The sequence below is a fragment of the Dermacentor andersoni genome, chromosome 8 (assembly GCF_023375885.2).
Source record: "Dermacentor andersoni chromosome 8, qqDerAnde1_hic_scaffold, whole genome shotgun sequence".
NCBI classification, from domain to species: domain Eukaryota; kingdom Metazoa; phylum Arthropoda; class Arachnida; order Ixodida; family Ixodidae; genus Dermacentor; species Dermacentor andersoni.
Window position 1 is genome coordinate 82,128,291 of NC_092821.1, and position 25,743 is coordinate 82,154,033.

General features: G+C 45.4%; 1 protein-coding gene across 7 annotated transcripts in view; it reads left to right on the top strand.

The window, feature by feature from the left end:
• LOC126538715 (cytochrome P450 3A11-like) overlaps nt 1-25,743 on the top strand; it is a 162,082-nt gene that overhangs the window by 52,364 nt on the left and 83,975 nt on the right. The window contains exon 1 of one of the 7 annotated variants that reach the window (XM_055074915.2): nt 24,641-24,985. The exons of 3 other annotated variants lie outside the window; for them this stretch is intronic. In XM_055074915.2, the coding sequence (XP_054930890.1) occupies nt 24,876-24,985 (110 nt within the window). In that variant the 5' untranslated portion in view covers nt 24,641-24,875. Of the gene's footprint in view, nt 1-24,640; nt 24,986-25,743 lie in introns of those variants that run through there. 3 more of the 7 variants (XM_055074909.2, XM_055074908.2, XM_055074912.2) reach the window with 3 other exon arrangements.

A 25,743-nucleotide genomic window follows, 5' to 3' on the forward strand; every position in this document is an offset into this window, starting at 1 on the left:
ACTGATCCTCGGTAGAAAAGAAGCGGGTAAACTGGAGCGTTCCCGTACACGTCGAGTGGCTTCGGACTGCGGCGTACTTGTGGATGTATCAGGCTCGTAAGAAGGGAACCGTGTCACAGGTGTTAGAAGGTTATCGTCGGCGTTCGAGAAAATAAGTGGGAAATCCGGTAGTAACTTGTGGCGCAGTATTTTAGGCAGACGTAACGAAAGGAAGAACCAGGTCCGATTCTAATGGTAGTAGGCGACGACATTCATCGAGAGCGTATCGTCGTTAGTCCGCATGCAGTGTTTTGTCATACGGTTGCTTTGTGAATGGTGCGCTGTACTGGTATGGTGGGCTATTCAGCATTCATCAAGTAGGGCGTGCAGGTCCTTCAAGTGCAGAATGTGCGGCGGCTTCTCTCAGCAGTCCCCAAGGCGAAGAACAAAATAGCCTAAGACGAATGGTGTAACGTCAGAGCCAGTGGCAGATGGTAAAACAGCTTTTATCAGCCTAGTGGGTCAAGTGTTCCACAGTGGCGATAATTCAATGGTTACCAGCTCGAGTGGATGCGAGTAGATGAGTCTTTGGTATATTCCGATTCAAAGACCATAACAGGGTTGTGACTGACAAGTTTTGTTTTGTTTTGTTTTCCGGGTGATGGGGCCAGTCAAGCTGTGAAACGCAGTTTTTTTCCCATCACACCAAACCATGTAAATGTGTACCCTTTTGCACTTGCCATGCGGTTGAATGAACTCAAACTCAAGTAAGGTACTAGGACGGATAGACTTGTCCAGGAGGTGATTTTCGGCGTTGGCATTGTGCACATGAGCGAATTAGCTTGCGCACGTAGTTCACATACCACGCCAATGAAATAGCAGGTGCGGCAGATTGTAGGTCTTGAAGAGGCCGTCATGTGCGCACTGTGGATCAGCGTGAAAAGCGGTGCAAATATAGGCACGAAGGCGGTGAGGTTCGACAACAGGTCACTTGTGACCATCGGAGTAGTTTTGACGATTTTAAAAAAAGACCAGCACGAATGGCGAAGCGGCTGTCCTGGTGGTGGACAGCGTTAGACTCTGGACAAGTGGACGGTTCAGAAAAAAAAGGCTGATAAAAGCGCTAACCCAAGGATCATGGCGCTCCTCCGTATAACCATGTTAATCAGTGTTGGTGATGAAAGAGTGGGCTAAGCAAAGAAAAGCGAGCACTGTCACGTGATGCCGGTGAGCGTGAAAGGGCGTCAACCTCCGCATGCTTGCGGCTTGACCAAGACAACGTTGATGTCGTACTCATGTAGCTTGAACGCCCAGCGGGCAAGGCACTCAGATGGATCTTGAGGCAGGGCAGCCAACAAGGGCTGTTATGGTAAGTGAAGGCTTCAAAAGGGCGAACGTACGAATACGGTAGAAATTTTCAAATACCCCAGATCATGCACTGGGGCTATTAGACTCGGCTTGTGTGAGAGGGCGGCTCATGTAGGCGGCGATATATTCACAGAACGCCAATCTCCGTTGCGCAAGCACAGTGCCTAGTCCGACGCAGCTGATGTCCGTGCATACATCGGTGGGGGCAGTGGAATCGAAGTGCCCGAAGATGGGTGGCAAGGTTAGCAGGCAGCGTAATGTCGTGAACGCGTCTTTGCAGGCAAGTGACGAAGCCGATACATTTGTACCGCCACGACGTTCCCTCATTGGCGCACTTATAAGAGGCGAAATTTCGAATAAGACGGCGGGAATATGAGCACAAGCCGAGACAGCTTAGAAGTTCCTTTAAATTCTCCGGTTTTGAAAAGTCGGTGGCTGCACGAAGCTTGATTGAATCAAGAAGAATGCCATCTCGTGACACATTGTAACCAAGAATAGTGAGCTGTCAAGCGTCCAAACGACATTTCTTCAATAGAGCGGGAGTCCCACATCCGTGAGGCACTGCATGAACGTGCTCGAGACGGCTGAGATGCGTGTAGAAGCCAGCGGGAAAGAGAACTACGTCACCGAGGTTGCAAATGAACGTGTTCTATTTGAGGCGGCGTAAATTATTGTCACTCACGCTCTCTAAAGTAGCTGGCGCAATGCAGAGGCCGATAAGCATCGCGGTAAATTCATATAATCTGCTGGCAATAGCAAACTATATTTTAGGTTTTTTTAGATAGCGCCATAGGTTCTTCCTGGTATCCAAATCGTAAGTGCAAAGGGCAGAAAAAATTGGCAGTGGCTTAGCTCGGCTATGTCAGGATATACGTAGCTAAAGCTAAGGCATAACATTGTTAGCCTTGGTTAATCTCGATTGCAAGTCCCGGTTAGTGTGGTTGTCTAGCTATGTTGCTGCGTTTATCCAGTCGTTCGGCGCGCTGTTCGTCTGTTTGCTGGCGATTCGTTTCCTCTTCATCTCGTTCCAATGTCGATTCAAGGCCTCCTCCTGCTTATCAGAATTGTTGCCGTCCATACTGCCGCCTCAACTGAGGTTGCGGCGAACGCGAGCTCTCCGTTTCAATCCACCGACAAGTTATCAGGCATGCGACGCAGCTCGCGAAGCGAGCGGAGGCGAGCGCAACGACGAGGAACGCGGTCTGACGTCATACCAAACGGTGGCTGTGGAAAGGCGCGGCGCTGCGCAGCGGCGGAACACCTGTGGCTCGTAGTGGCTCGGTGCTACTAGTGGCGCATGCGCAGTAGTGACTAGGGAGCGAGAGAGAGAGAGAGAGAGAGAAATATCCGCGGCGTGGCGCGCGTTCTGACGTCTAGTGCCTCCTCGGTGTACCGCCACCACGAAATCGCAAGTTCGCGGCCAGTAAAGCTTTCGCTTTAAATATTCACTCCTTGCAAACAGTCGAAGGCGTCGTGGATGTGCGGCGAAGGGTAGAAGTCCTCGCGTATCATCTTCAAGCGTTGATAGTCGAAGCCAAAACGTATGGAGCCATTCTTCTTACTAACAAGAATGGTGACCCCCAGGATCTATTTCTAGGCTGAACGCCGCCGCCTTTGAGCATCTAGGCAACCTCGTCGTCAACAACAAGAAGGTAAGGCGCCGAGACACCATGTGTGCTTTACCGTAGAAGTGCGTGACTTCCCGTGTTTGTCTGGTGAGAAACGGACCATATATGACCCAAGCTAGATGTACCCCTGTCAAGTGAAGCGCGGAACTTTTGAAGGTGTGTGATAAGCTATTTCTGCTTCGTAGAAGCCTGGTCGCCGATAGAGCGAGGGGAAGTGCTTAAGAGTGACTGATCAGCTATACACGGTTACAAGTGAGCCGATATGTGCAAATATGATAATGTCGGATGCGTCGAAGATGCCAACGCGGCCGACCGAGTGAACGGGGCCGAGGCATTCACTATTAAATAAAATTAAAGGCCACGCAAATCTGTTGCAGGCCGGGCTGCCGTTTAGCGACATCGTCGCTAGATTTAGCGACATTTCCGTCCGTTTAGGGAGAAAATTTTCTATTTAGCCATCAGCGACTATTTTTACCGTCGTAAGAGAGTAGATGTGCACGACGTTAATGAAATGGCACGGCCGCTGGATAAAAAAAAAAGTTTTTTTTTTTATCCAGCGGTCGTGGAAATGGTTAAACAACTTCGAAACTAAAAAAAAAGCAAGTTCCTAAATTACTCTCTGGAAGGCGCTTTCTTACTAAAAAAAAAACGGCCGTGGCTAAGCTTGGTTAAGCCTGGTGATTGTGAAGCAATAGTGTCCGTAGCGCCTCTGGTGAGAGGAGCGGGAGTTAGGCCGCCGTTGGTGGCTACCGCCTCACCTCGCGACGGCGTGAGATGGGGCCCCGTTTTTACACAGCTGGTGTGACGTCACAGCGACCGTAGCGTCCCTGGTGAGAGAAGCGGGAGTTAGGCCGCCGTTGGTGGCTACCGCCTCGCCTCGCAACGGCGTGAGATGGGGCCCCGTTTTTACACAGCTGGTGTGACGTCACTCTAGGTCACCTGGTTTGACGTCACGCAGCGAGGTCACGCTAAAGGCCAATGGTGCCTACCACCGCCTCGCCACGGAACGGGCTGAAGTGCGACCTAAAGTAGTATTGCTTCGCAATAAAAGATAAAACTGGCGGCCTAAATTGACTGTATACGATGCATGGGCTCGATACGATATGCATGCAACGACGCATAGGGAACCACCACAACGGTTTCCAGTCAGGGAGACCATACGGTGCGTTAAGTTACGCCGAGACGAACAGGTTTCACAATAGTGCTCACAAAGCACTTTTTTTAAACATTGTTTTATGAAACCCTTTAAAATTGCTTTCGCCGTTGTGGCGTTGTAGTTTCACACTACGTTCAATTTTTTTGCGATTGCTAGCACCGAGATAAAATAAGTTACCGAGACATAGTGCAATAAATTTTAGGTGACATTTAGAACCCATAGCAGGCTACTAACAGGACAGATCAACCGCAGAAAAATTTAACTATTGGAGCGACTCTGCTCGTTCACGTGAATCCGAACGCACCGCCTCTGTTTCCCACGCCTTTCAGGCAAACCATCGCGTCAAACGCCTGTTTAAGGAAGTGCTTGGGACTTCGAAAATCCTTCGTTGTAAGTATCCCGCAGCCTACTGCTCACAATATACAATGCAAGGCATGCTCAACGAGAGAAAATATTTATTTAACATGCATTCGAGAAACTTAGTGGAAAGTCCGCCGTGGTTGCTTAGTCACTTTGCATTGCGCTGCTAGGGACGAGGTCACGGGACCAAATCCAGGCGGCCGCATATCGATGGAGGCGAAATGCAAAAAAAAAAAAAAAAAAGAACGCTTGCGCACCGTGCATTGGATGAGCGTGAAAGAGCCCCAGGTGGTCGAAATGAATCCGGACTCCTCTACTACGGTGTGTCTCATAATCAGATTGCTAATTTGGCACGTAAAAAGCCAGAACTTACTGTTTAGAACTTAGTGAAATGAGTCACTGATCTCTTCGCGCACACTTCGTCTAACAAGACGTGCTACTGCAGCCGGTTTTACAGCATCACTGTTCACAGCATGCTTCACGGCGAAACGCGGCCACGATGCAAGGTAATCATAGAGGTCATCGAATGCCGCTGTCGTCTCTCTTGGCCGTCAAATTCTTGGTTCGCTCGCAGCGGCTTCATGATCGCTGCATTCGTTAAGATTGCCGTTTTTCCCGTCCTAAATGTCTTTGCAGCCATCGTAAGTTTCCATTACGACGCCACGTTGCCATCAACTGCGACGTATTCGTCAACCATGGCCACCCTCTGGTGTGTGCCAACGGGAATTGAGGAGTGCACTGGACAGTTCGCAATGCCGAGTTTGGATTGCACTGCTCGATTTTGGGTTGCACTCATAGACGGAGAAAATTTGCTCGTTGGCGCGATCCGTGGTGTTTTTTTGCTCGGGAGAGTACTTTCGAAACAATTTATACCGTGTTGTTTCCACTTGCTACGTCTCACGGAGCCTTCACGCGTACCTTATGTGTAGGCATAGCGTGCTATCAGATTATCTTTTTTTTTTTCTTTAAACGACAGTTCTTACCGTGCATATAAGGACAAGAGCACCCTTAAAAGTGGGTAATAAAAAGGGGCATTAAGGTTGCTTCCCGAACGAGTAATGAAATAAAGCTTATGTCCCCCTATGCTCGGGAACAGTTCCCTGCACAACCTATTATAGTACGTCACCAACGTCCTACCCTCTTCGAGTGGCGTCGACTGGGTGCCTCAGCTGCAGAATTACTTACTCGGCACACGCCTTCCGCACTTCAGGTGCCCAGTCAATGAGCACGTAAGCGATGCAACTGTACGGCGCAAGTCCAGTGGTGTATTATCACTACTCGAAGGGCCAGTGCCATTGCACAACGTCCTCATAGCTGTCGCCGCTATCTGACATACAAAAATACTACAGGGAATGCAAGGGGCCAGCGTGCACAACTGACCGGAACGTGTCAAGCTGCGGCTGTGGGATTTTCGCAGACGGAGATTAAAAAAGGAACCTTTAAAAAGGAGAGGCACTGGCAAAACGCTCGCAGGCAAGAGGCAAGGGAGCATCGTTCTGTCAGCCAGAAAAAGATATTGGAGCGGAGAGTAATAAAAATGTGTCGCAGAAAAAAAAACACAAAGCTATGTCGATGAACACGCCCGCACACTCTCTTTCAATATGCCGCTATATATAGCGACTACAGAGAACACTGTCAGTGATTACAGGAGAAACACTACAAGTACAGAATGAAGCACTTGAGGATATGCGTTGTCACACGGTAGCCTTTCTCTAAACGGCGCAGAACAACAAACGCTAGCAGCCATGGACCTTGTTGCACGAGAATTAAAGCTTCTTGGAAACCTTCGCTTGGTTTAGCTTGCGTGTCACCCGAAAAATATTTCTCACTTTATTCAATGTGCTGCTCAAGTACGGGACTTCCGGCCTCAGCAACTGCAACACCCAAAAATTCGTAAGCACAGTTGATTATGCCACTGTGGGGCCAAATAGACATTTTCAATATTCCTCATCACCCCTCCATTAGTGAGGATCATGCTAACTTGTTTAAGCTTCTAACCGAAGAACAAATACCGTGCACTTTAAAAACGAGCTAGTGAACAAGGAACAACCAAGCCAACACGCTACATGAATGCCTGGAAGAGGAAATAAAACCTTATGTTAAAAAAAATACTGCGTAAAATGTTATGTAAAGGTTCACACAACTGGGAAGAGAGCGAATTCTGATACGACACTCCTTCGATTGTCATCGTATCAGTGATTTGTCACCTTCGAGAAATTACACTGAGGAACCTAACGCATACAAAAGGATAAATGAGTTGTCTTTAGCATTACCGTATTTCCCGGACTATATGCTTGTGCAGTCCTTCGTGCAAGGGCAAATTAGGTTGAGAATAAAACAAAAAGATTTTTCCTAGAAAGCTTGCACCGTTGTGTTGTCAGCATCGACAAATTTGAGCTGACATTAGGCTTAATATTGTACACAGCCAGTCTAAAATCGGTTTTACTATGTCGCACGAGTCGATTTTGCAACGTGATTTAGCACAATAAAATATCGCAAGGGCAGAGGGTCCTCGTCTTTTTTTTTTTCTTTTTAGGCTGTTTATCATCTGTAAAAATAATGTCTTGTAGAGTCCGCCGTAATACGTAACCCGCACTACCCCAAAAAATAAAAAAAAAGTACGCATGTAAGTTTCGTGAAGGCATGCATAAAATGCACGTTGTTTTCTTAAATATGTACATTTTAAATATTAGAGTGCGCCAGGAGCTATGGGAAACATTGCGAGCGAACAGTCGAGACTACTCGTATGATGATAGGCAGCCAAGACACATAAATAAGGCAATCTAAACAATTATTTGAAAAAAAAAGAAAAATATCATTTTTAAAATTTTCACTGCCTCAAAGTTATTTGAAGGGGAAGTACAGATGTATCCTTTATTGCAACGTGCAACCCTGAGGCACACACTTCTTACACCATGTTCTGAGGCAACTCCCTCAGGTGCCCTCTCTCTTCCGTCTCATCACGGCTCTGCGCCCGACGGTCTCCTCTCCCTCTCCACTGGCGGCCAACGACCGGCATGCGCAGGCCAGCTTCCCCCATCTACCTTCTACTGACCCGCCGTGGTTGCTCAGTGGCTATGGTGTTGGGCTGCTGAGCACGAGGTCGCGGGATCGAATCCCGGCCACGGCGGCCGCATTTCGATGGGGGCGAAATGCGAAAACACCCGTGTACTTAGATTTAGGTGCACGTTAAAGATCCCCGGGTGGTCTAAATTTCCGTAGTCCTCCACTACGGCGTGCCTCATAATCAGAAAGTGGTTTTGGCACGTAAAACCCCATATATTATTATTATTATTACCTTCTACTGGAACGGGAGAACTAGTGTGAGCCACCTTTCATAGATGGCGCGGCACTTCTGCAGCCGACAACAAAGAACATGGCAACAAAGAACATCAAGCGGAAAGTCAGGGGGGCTGAGATAATCCCATGGGTGGTGGCAATGGAAAAGAAACCTGCTATGAGTAACTACTTAGGAAAAAAAAAACGAAATCAGGAAAGAAACTATTTAAGATAACTGAAAGAGAAGCTCTTTACATTTCGAAGCGACATCAGGATGCCTTAGAACACGCACTTATAAAGCTAGATACACCAAGGAAGAAGCTTGTGCTTCCTGCGGTAAAGCTAGGCAAACGATAAAAAAATGTGAAGACATCGACCCAGCTGTCGGTTTAGCCTCAGCTTGCCTCCTTGAAGCCCTTGGGTTCAGGGAAGGCAGGGGGAAAGTAAACATGTCCGCATGTTAGTGAAAGGTGAGTGAATGTTTGGTGGCAGAGAACTAGGGAGACCACAAACCACGGGTAAATGGGTTCAGAGTAGTAGGTGTGGTGTCCTTCTTTTGTTGCGCTTTAGGTAAAGCCAATAAATAATACAGGGCCGACTTCAGTCCTTGTGTAGTCAGTCACTTGATGTAGTTCAGATGGGCCGATTCATACTCTAATGTCATAATTTAAAAGCAAAACATTTATTTTGATATCTGAAGTGTAATAATAATTGTGTGATACCAGGGAAAGATACTGTGGAATTATTATATTCTCACCTTTTTTTTATTGAAATTAAAATTAGGAGAGGTTGGCGCCTTTATGGTGGCACCGGCTACTCCTTGTCACTTGGCAAAGGAAACAAATTTGCGTAAAAAGGGAGAATAGCGACACAAAATATGGCAGTCAGTTGAACACTGGACGAATAAAAAATATACAGTCCAACAGTACATCAGTCGCAAAGTTCTGTGCATTAGTTCAGTCCCCGTACGCATATGTAAAGTCAGATATTTTGAACAGCCAAAACACACAACGCATGTAATGCACTGCAAGTACAGAACAGAATTATACATATTGCGTAAAAGCTGCGATCACCACATAAACCAATTAATAACCACGAACAACGTTTATGTTACTCATTTAGCATATTCGGATCATCTGATACTTAATATTTTCCCAAAATGTTAATGTCCTCTAAAAACTTTTTCAGAGCAAGAAGCGCTCTTTTTTGAAGGCCCGCAGTTGGCCATTGGCGAAGTATCTTTTTTAGAGTGAATAGTCTTCTGTCTAATATCAACAAATTTGCTTGCAGTACCCTTCTTTGTGGATCGTATTTCGTGCACTCGAGGAGAAGATGATGCACATCTTCGTCTAGATGGCCTCAAGAACACTGCGGACTAGAGACACGTTTTATCCTCTACAAGAAGTGTTTCGTAAATGCAGTACCAAGGCACAGGCGGTGTACCAATGTTTCAAATTTTCGGTTGTCTCTTAGATTTTCCGGCATTGATAAGTTTATACATGGGTCTATAAAGTATAACTCCGAGTTCTTAGTTTGCTGATCAAACCAGGTAGTTTTGCTGAGGCGACAAGAAATCTGTCTCAGGAGCAGACGGAATTTATTACGCAATAAGGGTAGATGGGTTGTCTCTGCGTTATTGTGCTTTTATTGTTTGTGATGTAAGCAAGGTCATTTCTCTAAGATGTAGTAATGCATGTTGTGGAATTCCAACTACGTGAATAGACCGACTTTAGCACTCTCAGACTCTTCGCACCCCCCTTCCCCCCCCCCCCCCGCCTAAGAAGGCTATATTTATTTGCATATCTTTAGAGTGTCTTTAATTCGCAGTTCCTTGGCCAAAGGCTTATGCTAATATCCATCGTTTTTGTTGTTGTTCGCGGTGGTTCACCATTTTATTTAAATATTTAATTCGAATGAAAATTGTGCATCATGTTTACTTTTGATTGTTTTCACTAATACTTTCGCATTTTAATTGGACAATGTCCATGTACTACCTGCCGACGCGACTGCTGCTTAATATTCGAGGTTACCTTGAAATTTGAAGTCTCCTTACATCATGTTTCTTACTTTCACTTCTTATGCAAATCACTATATTCAGGCCACAGGTTAGAAGGTTGTTCGTGTGTTAAAGGCTCCGTGATTTGGAGGCTCCATCACTCGTTTTTAAGGCCCGGCTTGCTACACACACTGCGCGGTCAAAACTTCTGCTGCTACTGATGTCACGAGTGAAAGGGCGCAGTGCAACCTATTTAAAGTGAGCGATTTCACTTTGTATGTATATTTGGAGTACGATTATTTATAGCACTTGGTGCACGATCATGTTGCGAACTACCGCGTGTAAATTGAATGGCGTTGTCGCTACGCTGTTGCGGTTGGCATTGACGATGTCGACGACTTCGACGTTGTTTGCCGCCAGCGCTTATCTGACTCTAGCGAGTGCTCTCTACTGTGTTTCAGGCTTGTCGTTATCGTTATCACGTACGCCTGCTTTGCATCACCGACGCCCTTGTCGCGAGCACGACAAATGAATAACTTAACGCGAACACACCGTCATCTCGTCAAAAACGATTTCTGTGCGGCGCCACATGACGTGATCTTCGCGCACAACAGTATTGCTCGTTCGGGCCTCAAAATACAGTCCGTGTGGAGTGCAAAAAGACCTTGCGTTAATCGCCCAGCACTGTTCTTACTGCGGTGCAGCTCACTGCTTAGACACTGCTCGACTGCTAAATGCCATGCGTCCTTCTTATCGCGTATCCGATCTAGCACCCCAAAAACGTTTGGTAAACGGCGCAAACGTTCGTGAGAAGTTTTATTAAAATGTACATTGCCTCACTGGCATGGGTTCAAATCCCAGTGGAAGCGGTTTTGAAGAACGTTTAGTTTTCTTCACGGCTGTGGCAATGGCGAAGCTGAGGTTGAAGAGAAAAAAAAACACGTTGTGTGTCGTTGATAACGACAGCTGTCGTCATCAACTGAACAGAATGAACGGGAAAAAAAATGGGAGGAACGGAGGGACAAGGCAAACCCTGTTTCTATCACTTAACTGCTGTCGCAGTAAAATGCACATCGATGTCGCACACTGAGAATAAACAATTTATTCTGCTTGGCTGTTTCCAGTTGACTGACGGAACTGTACGTGTGTGCCTGAGAAATCTTCTCATGTACGGCTACCGGCAGAGGAGAGGTCACAGCGGCCGGAGAAAAACGAGCCCCGTTATCGGAACGTTCGCGGCCCCGAGACCCCGGTAGTCTTATCAGCCATGCGAGGCTAGAAAAAAAAAAGCAGGAGAGCAGCTTATCCAGTTGTCCTCCTACTAGTCGGTTGTCACTGGGTCACTAGGTGACTAGATATTATCCCTGCCGACCAATTGACAGCTTCTCAAACGATGACCAGATAAAAGCACGGCCTCTCTGAAAGAAACTGGAAGCAAGCCGAATATTTTATTTCATTCTTCTGCTTGAGTATCCAGCTGAATAACGTCTAAAATACATGTCGTGTTATATTTCGTTATATATGTAAAGAATAGATCGAAGTATTTTTAAATATACTGTTGAAAAACTCTGAAGAAACTGATCACTGCTATTGATGAAGGTGATTGCGCTTAGGTTGCTCTGTGTCATCATATGTCCTAAGTTTTAATGTCTGTATCTTCTAGTTCTTCTCGCGTAATTTCATTACTCTCCGCTTCTCTGTGTCTAAACACGCTCGTTGGAATGAGCCTTGTTATAATGCCACAACTACAAATAGAGTGATAACAAATGGCTAAAGTTATGCCCTTTTACCGGTAAACATTGCAATGTTTAGTGTCCGATTTTATCGCTCCTTTAAACAAAATTATTTTTTTATCTCTCAGACTTCGATTCCGCCTCATCGACGTTGCAGCAATCATGTTGCATTTAAGGTTCACCGTCGTCACGTCACTGTTATCGCAGTAGCAGTCATCGTCATGCAGTTGACATCCCTTAATCAGCCATCTATCGCTGTCTTGGGTTGGACACAGCCACAGCTGATCCTTTAACGTGCCTATCCATTCTTTTCTCTTCTTTTTTCACATCTGATCCGCAGTTTCGTCTAGATGTGGTTAAGGTCCGCAAAAAAACACGCGATCCAAATGCTCACCCAAAACTCTCGCTTAGCGTCTGCACAATATAGCGGCGCCGAACATACCTCCTTAAAGTCAAACAATTCGTTTCGGTTTCACCTGAAGAACCAATGCCAGTGCAAAACTACGAGCGAAATTTCAGTGGACGGTCCCAGCCCCATCGAAATCAACACGGTCTGCTCGACAGGACAACAGCCATTTATTCTATATAAGAGAAGCGTCGAACCGGAACCGAGTACGACAACTGGGAACTAAAATAAGTTAGGCTTTGCCACGTCTACTAATTTATTTTTCTCAGGTGCAGATACACAGTGACTGTAGTCAGCCCCGATTACGTTTCTTTTTTTCTGTTTAGCCAATGAAGTGGAACTCTGTGCTAAGCAACAGTAGAAACTATGCACTCTTATAAAACATGATATTTTTTTGCGCCAAAAACTCAAAAACAAGAAGACAGTGAGAAACGAAAGGAAAGACGAGCGCTCGCTACACTTATATCGGTTCATTCTGAAAACAGAGCATCCTATATACACCCAAATATGCACGTGCACGAACGCATAAAACACGCGAAGGACAAGCCGATGGTATTCTTATGATTTGTTTTTATTTTTTAATGCTTACCAATCTCAAATCCATACCATAAGGCGTAATAGTGCTTTGACTCGCGTAGGCTAGGCCAGTGGTTTGCATATGGTAGGCCTCTAACAATTCACGTGCGGTTTTATTCTTGCTTCTGCCTAGGATCCTGACATTAAAGAAACAGTGGTTCACAGTCGGGACAAGACCTGCCATGCGCAGACAAGTGCGCCGTCGTATCTTTAAAATATTTGCGTGTCTCTCTCATTCGGTCGTTGACGCAGCGCCCAGCTTGTCCAATGTAGCACTTGGCACATCTGAGCGGAAGCAGATAAACCCCTCCAGTGGAGCAATGCACGTAACGCCGAACGTGCTGACCTGTACACCCGTTCGTAGCGCCACCCGTGATTCGGGTGCAGAGGTGGGCCAGCTTATTCGGGGTGGAGAAGACCACAGGTACTCCATACCTATACGCCACTTTCTTGAGACTGTGGCTAACCCTGTGAAGGTACGGGACCATGTGTGCCTTTTTTTCGAGTGTTACACTCGACTTCATCGCCCTCCTTAGGCTTTTTGTTGCCTTTCAGCTTCTGGAGCAAAGTTTACCCCACTGAAGTCAACACCGAGCGAGGGTAGCCGGCTTTTAAAAGCCGCTCAATCTGATTGTCAAAACTCGTCTTCATCCTACGAACACACGATTTTTTAAGAACGGGTCGCAGGCAGGTTGTTTCAATCCTTCGTTTCACAATATTCGAGTGGGCGGAATCGTCAGGCAACAGCTCTTCTTTAGCGCATGGTGAGTAGCACCTACAAACACGTTTTAAAAACGTTATATTTAAATCTAAAAACTGCAGAACGCTGTCAACTGGAATCTCGTGGGTAAAAGATAGGCCATTGCAGGGAAGCTTAAAGAGGCTTTAAACCGTGCTGATTTCATCATTATCAGTTGAAGAACACTGTCGTCCAAAAGGATTAAAAAATCATCAACGCATCTAAAAACTTCGGTGACATGCGTCTTCATAAAACAGTTGTCCAGGGTTATATACATTTCCGAATGGAATAAGTCATACAGCAGTGGCGCTAAGCACTAACCAATACAGATGCCCTTCTTTTGTAAGTATAGTCAATTATCAAAAAGAATAAAAGTACTTTTGAGATTGCCTTCCAATAACATTAAAAAATGGTCAGAGATAAGAGCAATTGCGTTTTGAAATTCCGGTTCACCATGTGCATCGATGCGTGCTTTGATGGCAACAAAACGATTAGCGATGCGGAATAGAGTGAAATAATTTTTGTATATCGACAGAAAAGCCAAAACCAATTATATGGTTGACAGGAAAAAAACTGATGATAGCGTCAGAGTTAGTAACTAGAAATGGATCATCGAGTTGCGTGAGCCAACTCAACAAAAGTCTGCTAATCTCAAGTTACCAAGTGCCAAGTTTCTCTAACAATGGCCCCTAAAAGGCGTATCTGGTTTGTGCGTTTTTGGAGTTGAAAACACAGCAAGCCAGTCACTGTTGCTTTTTTCTATGCTTTTTTGCAGTTTCTTTAGGCAATTTCTTTAGGTAGTGTTCGTAGAAACGAGCAAAATCTTTAGTCACGCGTGATGTCCGGACTTCTTTCGGGGGCGAAATTTTTGTCAATGGCAATGGCCGCTTTTTCATTAAAGGTACCTTTAGGCAAAACAACTAAACCACCATCTTTGTCCGTTTGCAGCAGGCGCAGCTCTTTCAGTTACAAGTAGGTTACAATACGCTGAACTGAACACTTTTTATCCCGACAATTGCGAATCGCAGGCGTCTTGTAGACAAAACCGGCGCCTTCATCTAAACACTTTTCATGCTGTTCCAATTGTGCTTTTGCCATACTTCTATTCACTGCAGCTATAATTTTTCCTATTATTGTCGCTGTTATTTTCTTTTCTAGTCCATATTTGGGTCCTTTTCTAAGCACGCTAGGTATGTCATCCAGAATGTGGGCGTCGTCCATTATACGCGAAGCAGTGAACGTGAACTGGTAGAGGCCTCCCATATGCCCACACTGGTCTAGCCTGCGTGAGTCAAACTACTGTTACTCTTCATGATTCGGAATTGAGATTGCTAAGCTGTAAAAAAAGTCATAACAATGACTTCGGCTGAATGGCGTCCTTAGCTTGTTTTACAGTTTTGCGCATATGTATGATGCTCCATTTTTAGAATAAACAGTTGTAAGTGCATATCATGTTGACCGCAAATAATGACGGGGACAGCGGAAGAGAACACATAAACGACACTGGCGGTCCCCGTCTTTATTTATGGTCTATATGATATGCAGTAAACACCAATTGGCCCAAGAAAAAGTTATCCTCTCTTGGAACATTTCCTTAAATGCACAGATCACGCTGCGCAGAAAACTTATGTAGGACACACCCGACCAAAAAATAAAAGAAAACAAATCATCGAACCTCTGGAACCATAAAACGCCTTACACACTGCAATAATACACGAGAGACATGAATATATTTTTGTTACCTGCCACAAAGACAGAACAAAGATGCACGTAACACTTTCTCCACTAACAACGACGCCACCAAACTTAGCTTACAGACATCATTTATAGAACTGCAGGGCTCTGCAACCCTGCAGAAAATCTGACAAGCTGCCACTGGCTTCTTTCTTCTTTTCGGCGCGTGAGAAGTAATTACAAATAGGTTTTATTGCTGAGCTAATCACGCGTATTTCTTTTTTAAGAAATTAGGCTTCAGTTATTTTAGCACATGGTAATATTGCAAGCCGAAGTGCCTACTTCTAGTGTAGCACTGATTCCATAGCCTTAATTCTTGTCATCTCTTCTTCATAACCCACGATCATTTTTTATGGTTTAGCTTCAGTGTACTCGTAAAGGAACATGATTCCAGTAATGGTGAGGCCATGAAGCCAACAAACCACGAACAGTTCGAGAACATGGAAGCCAACCTGGCAACCATGGTTAGACAAGTAAAGTAAGCGTTAAGTGTATTGCTTCAAAAGCGTGACTAAAGAATAAATCCTTACAAAATTGACACCTCACGGATGCGCCTACACAACTGTCGTCTGACTGTTATGCCTTCGATGCATTGCAACATACACGTGACTGTAGCAACCCAGTTGGCACAAAAAGAAAGGTTGTGCTGGTTCCTTCAGTGCCGATTGTATGATTATTATTTGCTAACTGTTCGAATTCAGCGCTTTGTGTACTAATAGCATGCATGTTCGGAGCTTTAGAATAAAGCAGTTCTTAAGGTGTTTATTTTATCAGACTAGGAGCAGCGCAGCGGCGATAGTCTAGGCGTATAGCACGGACTCCGAGCACGAGCGGCGTTCACGAGTAAAAGCGCTGAAGAGGGCGACCCACTAGAGCATAACAATCCTTCTCTACACAGTTTACACAAAAGCAAATTAGCTATTCCTACTACGCATCGTCTTCATAAGTTCTGTTGTGTGATTTCTATAGGACTGTTTGTATTTCTCCAGATATCTGTAGATATTGCAGTCCCTTCTTCCATGTTTGCCTCATTCAATCGATTTGCGCGTAAAGCTAGGTCGCAGGATCAACTACACGGTGAAAAAATTTATCTTTTATTCCCAGAAAACAATTGGGCTTCATTTACACTGTCCATTGCCATGTCCAAAGGTTCAGGTATTCCCTGCATCGGGCGTACACCGCGGCAGTTCCTACACGCACACACACACACACACACACACACACACACACACACACACACACACACACACACACACACACACACACACACACACACATATATATATATATATATATATATATATATATATATATATATATATATATATATATATATATATATATATATATATATATATATATGCCAATATAAGAGATTGTTCCCCACCTGCGGCAAGTCATCCACTTTCATTTACATTTCCAGGCAAGGTTCTCCAAAAGCGAGGTCTCCACTGCTGCTTGTACCGAAAACGGAAGTTGGGAACTAGCTGTTCCTTCTTTCTTTTTCTGCCATATTGTGACACGGACATGGTGATCGTGGTGTGAAGGTTGAAACGATGAAGGATCAAATCGGCAACGGTATCACAGAAAGAAATAAAAAAAAAACGCTAAAGAACTTTTCTGAACAAGAAGAAAGGAAACAGAGAGCCCGATTTTTATTAGTCATGTAAGAAGCCGGCAAGGACACCAGGGACAGCATAGCGGAAATTACTTGTACTATTATTGAAATAAAGGAATGATAAATTAATGGAAATCAAGAGGGTGAAAAAAACAAATGGCAGCAGGTAGGGCACGACCACGTCTTCGCATTGCACTTGCCGTGCTCATACCAAATGAGCTATTTCGGCGCCGTTTTCACATCCAATTTATAAAGCACTTATGTTTGTCTCCTAGAACTAAACCTGGGAGTGTTAGCCGGCGCCCCCACTCACGGCTTTGACGACAGATGTGGAACTTGCTTTCTGCTGTTCTTGGTGTCTTTGTTGGCTTCTTATGACATGGCTAATAAAAATTGGGCCATCGTTTCCTTTTCTACTCGTTTATTACATAGCGAGGCCTCGAATCGAGCAGCATTAGTGCCATCTTGTCCAGAAAGTAGATGCTTCGGCCATCCGCGGTCTCAAGTACCATTTGCGATGGCCTTCCCCAACAACGTGCTAAGACACAATCACTGCAGTGACTCTCCTGTTTCCGACCGCAGCTTGATTCCGCTGTCGTCACGCCAGCCCCGCTCTCTCTCGGCGTGGCAACGTTCATTGTCATCACCACCGCCAAGAAACTAACCCGCGCGACCCATGGAGCTGAGGTCACCGGAAACAATACGACACAGTGGCCTCTCCCGGTTACAATGTTGCGAAACACATTGGAAGAGTCAATAGATGGTGCATATATAATGGCCTCGGTGGACACTGGAGGAATGATGTATGCTATGAGCCCTTCTTTCAGGAAACGCCTTCGTCGTAAAGCGTTGCTTTCTTTGGGAAATCATCCTATATTTCGCGCTGTACGCAGCTAGATGTTTCGTCTCTTTGGTGTGTGTGCGGCGGATGTTTTAATGATATAGAAGTGTTTAAATTAGTTTGTGGTTCTTGAGTGGTGCACGCATAAAGTTATCCATGGGCTTTCTGCAAACACGTGTGGCAGCTGTTGATTGCGCTACCGGTGAGCCTTCTGCCAGCAGCGTCTCTGTAGCAGAAATTGTTGATGAACGACCGCGACAACATACATTTCCTGTTGTTTATGGTGTGACGCTCCCTCCGTGGTCCCTAGCCATCGATGCAGTTGATACCGCCGGTTCAGTTGACGCCATGGTTCCACAACTCACCGATTAATGTGCTAAGAGGGACACATTGGTGCCTAGTAGCGTGGTGTCCGTGATTAATCAGACCACGTCGTTGTAGTCAGTAAACTCTTCTGCCGTAACCGTGCTACTTCTCAACCCCACGAAACTCGCTGTTTTCGATGACGACGCGTATGCTTCCGTTATGGTCGCAAGTGACATAACGAATTTCCCAAATTCACAACCTATGTGCCCACTTAAACCAAGAATTAATGTGCATGGGAAAAAAGTCTCTGTATCCGGGTAACGTGACGCCTGGCTACAAGTGCTATCCCGACATTATTCTTAGTTTGAACTCTTCCAAGTCTAAAACTTCACCACTCTTCCATCTTCGCACGCTCGCAATACGATTCATACTGGAGGAGCTCACCCTATCCTACAGAAACATTATCGAGTCGCTTCGTCGGAACGGATGATTACTGCTGAACAACTGCAAGAGATGCAAACGAAAAATGTCATCCAACGTTCTTCGAGCCTCTGGGCAGCGCTAGTTTCACTGGTGAAGAAAAAGGGTGGCCCTTGAAGGTTTGGCATTGACTACAGGGGGCTAAACGCAGTCACAAAGATATCTACCCACTCCCGGGAATCGATGACCTAATAGGCTGCCTGCGTTCTGCCCCTACTTTTCGTCGCTCGATTTACGATGGGGTTATTGGCAGATACCCATGCAACGCGCCGACAAAGAGAAGACAACGTTTGTGACAAAGGACGGCTTGTTCGAATCAAGATTTACTTCGTTCGAGCTTCGTTCGTAACGCGCCCACCAGTTTTGAAAGATTCACGGACGCAATTCTTCACGAAATAAAGTGGGAGATAACTCTGTGCTACCTCGAATGATGTTGTCATTTTCAGCCCTACTTTCATAGAGTATAACGCCCGCTTTAGCCTGGTTTTGGATTGCGTGGATAAAGCTGGCGTGATTCCGAACTCTTGAATGTGCCGATTTCGTAAGTGACAGACTTTGATTCTCGGTCACATAGCGAGGTAGGATGGCGTTCGACTTGACCCAAGGGAGACTGAAGTAGTCAGCGTCTTTAGGCCATCGTACACTGCACGAGATCTCCGTAGCTTCTTGGGTTATGCTCACATTTCCACCGCATTCTTTCTAGGTTCACTGTAATTGTGCATTTATTCAGGCGTGCTTTGCGAAAAGATGTACTCGTTCTGTCAAATCAAGATACTACTTACGTTGGACTTTATCCTGCCTCACCTCGACACTTCTTAAACCCACCATCCTTAGTAACGCCAGTGGGGTAGGCTTAGGACCAGTACGCGTACAACGATTCAATGACTCAGAGCACGTTGTTGGTTATGCTAGTGGTTGTCTCAGCGATTCTGACCTAAATTACACTGCCCCGGAGCAAGAATATCCTAGGTATACTGGCGCTAAATACATTTCGTGAAAAGGGACAGAAGAAAAAAGACATATTGAAGCGCTTGCCCGAGAAAAAGTCCTTGAGCAAGCATGTCTTGCGGCTGTTTTCGTGTTGAGAAATTAGGCTTTTAAATTTACGGTCGCACATTCAAAATCCTCACCGACGAGCATTCTTTGTGCTTCCTTGTAAGTCTTTGAGATCCGCCTTCTCGTTTGGCAAGATCAAATTTACGGCTTCAAGAATGACTTTCTTGTAACTTACGGGAGTGACCGCCGTCGAGCTGGCGCCGATTGCCTTTCTTGCGTGCCATTGGCGATGACATACTGCGATGAAAACAGCTTAGATGGCTGCCTGTAACTCTCCTGCAGGGGGAGATGGCTTGAAGGTCGCTTGCGACGTGGCCTTTAATCAAAGCTCAGCACGATTTTCTCTGTTGTGTGATGCATCTTCGGCCAGTAAAAGCGCCCCTTGACACGCTGCAGTGTGCGGGCAAATCAGAAACGTATTTCGCTTCGTCATGCATGCCTCGTAGCACCTCACTTCTAAGACTTTCTGGCCCAACGAGACGGAAGCGAGCCCCAATGGCGGAGTAGTTGGTTTTATAAAGTAAGCCATCGCGTATAGAGAACCGGCCACTGGCTTTGGTAGTGTCATGCGCGACAAAAAGAGGTTCCAAGCTTAGGTCGTTACGCAGTTGCTGTTGGAAAACGGTAACAATATTAGGCTGCATAGGCTTCGTCATCGCATTTTCCGCTGCTGACTCGATAACTTGGGACGATTTAACTTAATTTATTGCACCCTGTTCGCAGTAACGTTAGAATATGCAAAGGACCTAACCTTGACAACTGCAACAGCTTCTCTCCGTGAATATCCTTGTCTCTGCAATAAGTTTGGTATACAATAATTTAATGAGCTATTGCCGTGTTTCGAGAAAGCGGCTGGATCGATAATTTAATGAGCTATTGCCGTGTTTCGAGAAAGCGGCTGGATAGATAATTTAATGAGCTATTGCCGTGTTTCGAGAAAGCGGCTGGATAGCTTCGTCCAAAAAGACTGGACTTTGCAGCGACGTTGTGCCCTCATTAGGGGGATGACATTCGCCATGGGCGTGACAGCATGAATTTAAGTGATAACTGTAGCCAGAATGCGAACAGCTACGGCAACGAACAGAATGGGAAACGAAAGCTGTAAGTCTAAAAATGAGCGGCCACACTATCTTTCCGATAGGCAGAAAGTACAAGCAGACCTAGCGATAACGACACAGTGGTACCTTTTTTCACCGTTTTCGAGGTGGTCATGTCAGTATAAAGCCAAGATGCCAAAAGCAGAGATTTCATAAAAAGCAATGTTGGGCTTGACACGCCACGGAAAAAATGTTGCCTTTCGTACATGGTAAATGTGGCGGGACAAAAGCGCTCACCGGAACGAACGCAAATGGCGCATAATCCAAGGTCTGCTACAAAGGTTCGATCTTCTGATAACATACGCACCATTCTCATCTTCTAAATTCACGCACATCGCTTAACATCTTGAATTTAAAGTCATTATCTTGAGGTCTGTCTGGAAAATCTCCCAGTTGTTCAGCCGGAAAAACCCCCGCTCGACGGCAGCACTGCGACAGGAATGTCGCTAACGCTGCTGCATAAGAACGATGCCAAGGTCAAATCATCAGGCTGGTAGGAGGGCTAACCATGAACTGGGCCCTTTCCCACGACAGAATTTATACGCCAACGCTGACTTGATTGCCTGAAGAAGTATGACAGATTCAAGCTGAATAAATTACGTAAGAGGCCCAATCAACCAAAACTCACGCAAACAATCGTTGAAGGCGTTATCTCAGATTAGACTTTCTGTGTTGTTGCTGTTTTATTGCCAAAGCTTTTGTTATTGTAGTTGCAGAAAATGGATCATACCCACAAATGAATTGACCAAATAGAAGGACTTGAAAACGAAGCGAACTAATTATAAAACAATAAAAAAGCGATAGAATCAGAGCAGATTATTGTGGGGTACAATAAACAAAGAAAAATATCCTAATCAATTAGATCTTCATTTATTTTCAACTCCCTTCTTTGTCCTTATCTACTTGACAAAGCTAAAGACTGGGACAGATAAGTATATATAGTCCTGAAACATCAGCTCTCTCACCAGAGCGATGACCGAGTGGGACAACCACCGCATGTGCTCGGTAGGTGGCGGGTTAGAGTAAAGCAATGCCCGCCGCCGGTGGTACCTGTGGCCCAGGTTGGCTCCGATCCCGGGGGTGAAGGCAAGAACCCTACTCACTGGCCGAGTCGTGATGGCTTGGTTGGCTGGTGGGCTCGGTTTGGAACAGTGCCACATTTCTTTTCGTTTGAACACCTTTTATTTCCCCTCAATATTTGAGATTGCTCATAGCTTAGCATTCTTGCATTGCCTATTTTTTTACACCGTGTTTAACATGTTGGGTTTTAAAGGAGGTTGATGGTGCTTTCTTTGCGAAAGCATAGCCAATTGGATCATCCGTCCGTCACCCTCACCCCACTGCATTTCGCGAATCTCTCAGAAAACTGAGAGATTGCCAAACTGAGAGATTGCCAAACTTGCCAGAAAACGTTGAAGAGAGCAATCGCGATCTTCCGTAGTGGGTGTGTGCTGTAATTAAAGTTCGACAGCAACATCGGTTGTGTGGTCCTTGCGCTGTTTTGTCCTGCTGGTTGCCATTGGCCTAAGCTTCATCCTCAGCAGTGGATCGCTGGTGGCATATAGCTTTGCTACAGCATGTACACCAAGCTTCAAAGACTGCTGTGTGCCCCCCATCTTTGTGCAACATTCTTTCCGTCAACTTAAGACTGCATTCTGCTTGAAAGCAAGATAACATTTCCGGACAAACCAGTTATCGTCGCCACGCATGCTGCAAGGCAGTGGAGACCACACGTGGCTCGGATACATCAGTTGGCACGCCACGTCGGAAACTTTCGGACCAAGTGGGAGCGGGTGCGTACTTGACGTGAAGCCCGATTTTCTGGTTAATGTAGCGTGTTTGAAGCTGTACAAAATGCAGTAGTCCTGTCCCGACTTTGATTCTTGCTGCACTCGTGTTATAGCTGGTCTTACCTAAAGTCTAGTATCAACTTCTTGGTATAAGTGTGCGTTAGATCGCCGCTCCTCTTTCCCTGGTCCTCCTACTTTAGATTGCAAACGACTCCGGACACATGGTTGAATGTATATAACTACATTGCGTTAAATATTGCGCTAGGTTGTTCTTGTTGATTGAACATCCAACCGCGAGACAATGAATGACAATATAATCTGAAGAACAGACAAGGAGCAGAACTGATATTGAAAATGTATACATGTTGAAGTAAGAAAACAAAAGTGCAGAAACACGCAAGAAGTGTAAAAAAAATTAAATACCAATAAAAAACATGACTTGCTATCGTGTATACCACATGCCCATGCATCCTGAACAATGACAGATTTGTGCGATACATTTGTGCTTTCAAGTGTTATGCCTTCCCGCTTCATCTGAGGTCCTTATGGTGGCAGGGTTAAACTTGCGCAATTTTTGTTCATTTCACTGAGATCGCGCTTCTAGAGGGGATAATTTTCAAACTCCCGCCTCTAGTAACCTTTGCCATAAATAAAAAAGACAACTTCAGTTAACGGCCCTCGAGATCAAATTCTTGTAGTTGGCCCATGCTGCCTGGCGTGGCAAATCGTTTCGTTAGCAAATACTCGCTTCCTTCTTTGTTAAAGAATGCACGTCCTTTACAGATTTCGTCCATGCGGTCTCTTGAAAACATCGTACTGATTGTAAGGTTACTTGAGTTCGCGTTACGTATCATAAGCTCTCCAAAGCAAGCGGGCCCGCCACTAAAAAGGAACGCGCGCGAATGCGAAATTAGACCGCAAGACCTCTACTAGCTGTCGCTCAAGTTCGGCAGACCAGTCGTGGTGGCTTAGTGGTTTTGGCGTTTCGCTACAAAGCCCCAGGGCACCGGTTCGAATCCCGACCACGGCGGTTGCATTTCGACGGGATCGAATTGAGAAAACGCTGGTCTACCGTGCGAATTCTGCACGCTAAAATATCCATGATGGTCACAATTAGCTCGTACTCCCCCGCAATGGAGTGCTTCATAATCGTGTCGTGGTTTCGGCACGTGCGACCCCAGATTTATTCACCATGAATTAGCTGATCCGTAACTAAATCAAACTTTTGTGCTTGGTTAGGTCACTTCTGTACCTCAGGGACCATCCATCCTCCATCTCCTGCACGCATGTGACATTTGACGCACCTCATTGCGGCTGCAATCGCGATTGAGCCTACCCGAATTTTTTATATTAGAACTGATAGTTCGTGTACATATGGTTAACGTATGCAAAAAAACCCGTGAGCCCAACAGCCGTGCAATACTCTCCCATGTTGGCGTCCGTACACTATGAACACGCTGAACGTCTTTCCCAAACGTCCAAAACATGATTTCTTTACCAATTGTAGAAACGGAACCAGCATTGCAAAAGCAGGCGCAAATTTTCATCGGACTTTACTGTCCCCACCGACACTGGAAGGGCCTGCTCGATACCACAACAGACGTTCATTCCAACAGAACCATCTAACCAGAACCAAAGAGCATACCTGGAAACTAAAATGTGTGGGCCCAGCATCAAGCTAGCGATGGCCCATGCTAACGTTCCACTCTTATACCTGGTGCAGTTCCTGGGACTTTGGAGCTTGCAGCTTCTGGAGCCTTGCAGCTTTCGCGCCCCGTGCCCCGAATCTGTCGCCAGGTTAAGGGGAAGCTTTAGCTCGGGCCCAACTCCGACGCGGCCTATTCAAATACATGTAAAAATGCAAAAATATTTTTCTGAGATAACCCCTGGACCGATTTTAATGAAACTTGTTTCATTTGAGAGAGAAAGTTAAATTCTAGTGACTGTTTGAAGCAGAATTTTGATTTAGGGCTTGAATTTTGTTAAAAAGATTTTCAAAAATTCAGAAGGTTGAAAAAAATAGAAGCGCGAAGTTTACAAACTAATAGCTCTACATGAAGAATAGATATCGCGATTATGTAAACGGCATCCATTAGATCATTCAAAGCGGACAAATTTGATGTCATTTTACATCTTAACGTGAATTTGTTACGTTGTTTACGAGGGTTCTGCTAAAGGTGTACTTACATATTAACAAATTTTTGGAGATTCATGTGTAAAATGTCAAATTTGTCCGCTTTAGATGTGCTATTAGATGCAATTCACAGAACTGCGATATCATTCTTTCTTGTTGAGTTACGGAGTTGTAAACTTGATAGTGTCGTTTTCTGAAAATTTGCGATTTTTGCCAATTTTTTTATAACAAATTGACGATCTAAATTAAAAATTCGAAACCAACAGTCACTAGATTTTAAGCTTTTCTTTTAAATGCAACAAACCCCCTTAAATTTGGTGCAGTGGTTGCCGAGAAAAACGAATTCTCCTTTTACATGTATTTAGATAGGAGCACCCGAGCTAAAGCTTCCTCTTAAGTCCAGGCGCAAAACTTCCGGTATACGGGCGTATTGCGGTGGAGCCAGTGGGCCGTCCTGGGCTTCAGATCACCGGCTCACCGACAGGAGCACATTGCGGTCCGCGCGATGTGCTTTGTACACGGCCGCCGACTATATCTGCAAGCACCATGGCATTCACTCAGTCATCTGAACAACGGAACCTCCCCTGTGCATTCTTCGCATGCGTGGAATTCTGGTTAAAAACTACGCCCGAGCAACCCGCTCTTCAGTGGGCACAGCAGCAAGCTACCGATGGCCCGTGCTAACGTTCCACGCTTCCTCCTGGTGCAGGTAACGAACTCATTGCTTTTCCGCTAACCCTAGTAGCCACCGTGCACTCTCTGTACTGCCGGGCCCACGGGGCTTTTGTTCCATTGTGTGTGAGTGTGCGTCAATGCTGTTAAAGCTTCTCATGCTAGCTGGTGATATCGAACCTAACTCCGGCTCCGACAAAGAGATTCTTTATGTTTTGAAAGAACTGTAATCTGGCCAGACGGTAAAGTCTATGAAAAAAAAAACTTGTTGATCATGACAAAACGTTCAGTGAAATTAAGGCACGGCTAGAAAAAATTCAGAGAGCCTGTGCTGGTATCGACGACATGCAGATTGAATTGGGCAAACTTCATGAGATAAGCACAGAAAATATGGCACAGATAGGTGTACTGTCTGCCCGGATAAACGATGCTGAAAATAGATCTTGAAGAAATAACCTTGTTTTTTACAGCATCGCTGATAAACCAAAAGAATCATGGTCTGATTCTGACAAAATTTTTGCACATTGTAAACAATATTTGGATGTACAAATAGAACAGCGTGATATTGAACGTGCACATCGCATTGCGTCTTTCCAAATTGGAAAGTGAAGGCCTATAATTGTGAGGTTCACTCCCTTTTAAAGCAAAGATCTTGTCCTTTCTTCGGTTCGGAAGTTAAAAGATACGTGCTATGCCGTTGCACAAGATCTCGCCCCAAGCACGCGCCTCGTCGAACTTCATCAACGCCTCAACGAGTTTGGAAGCGCCCGTAAAGTGCGGTACAAGTAGCGACAT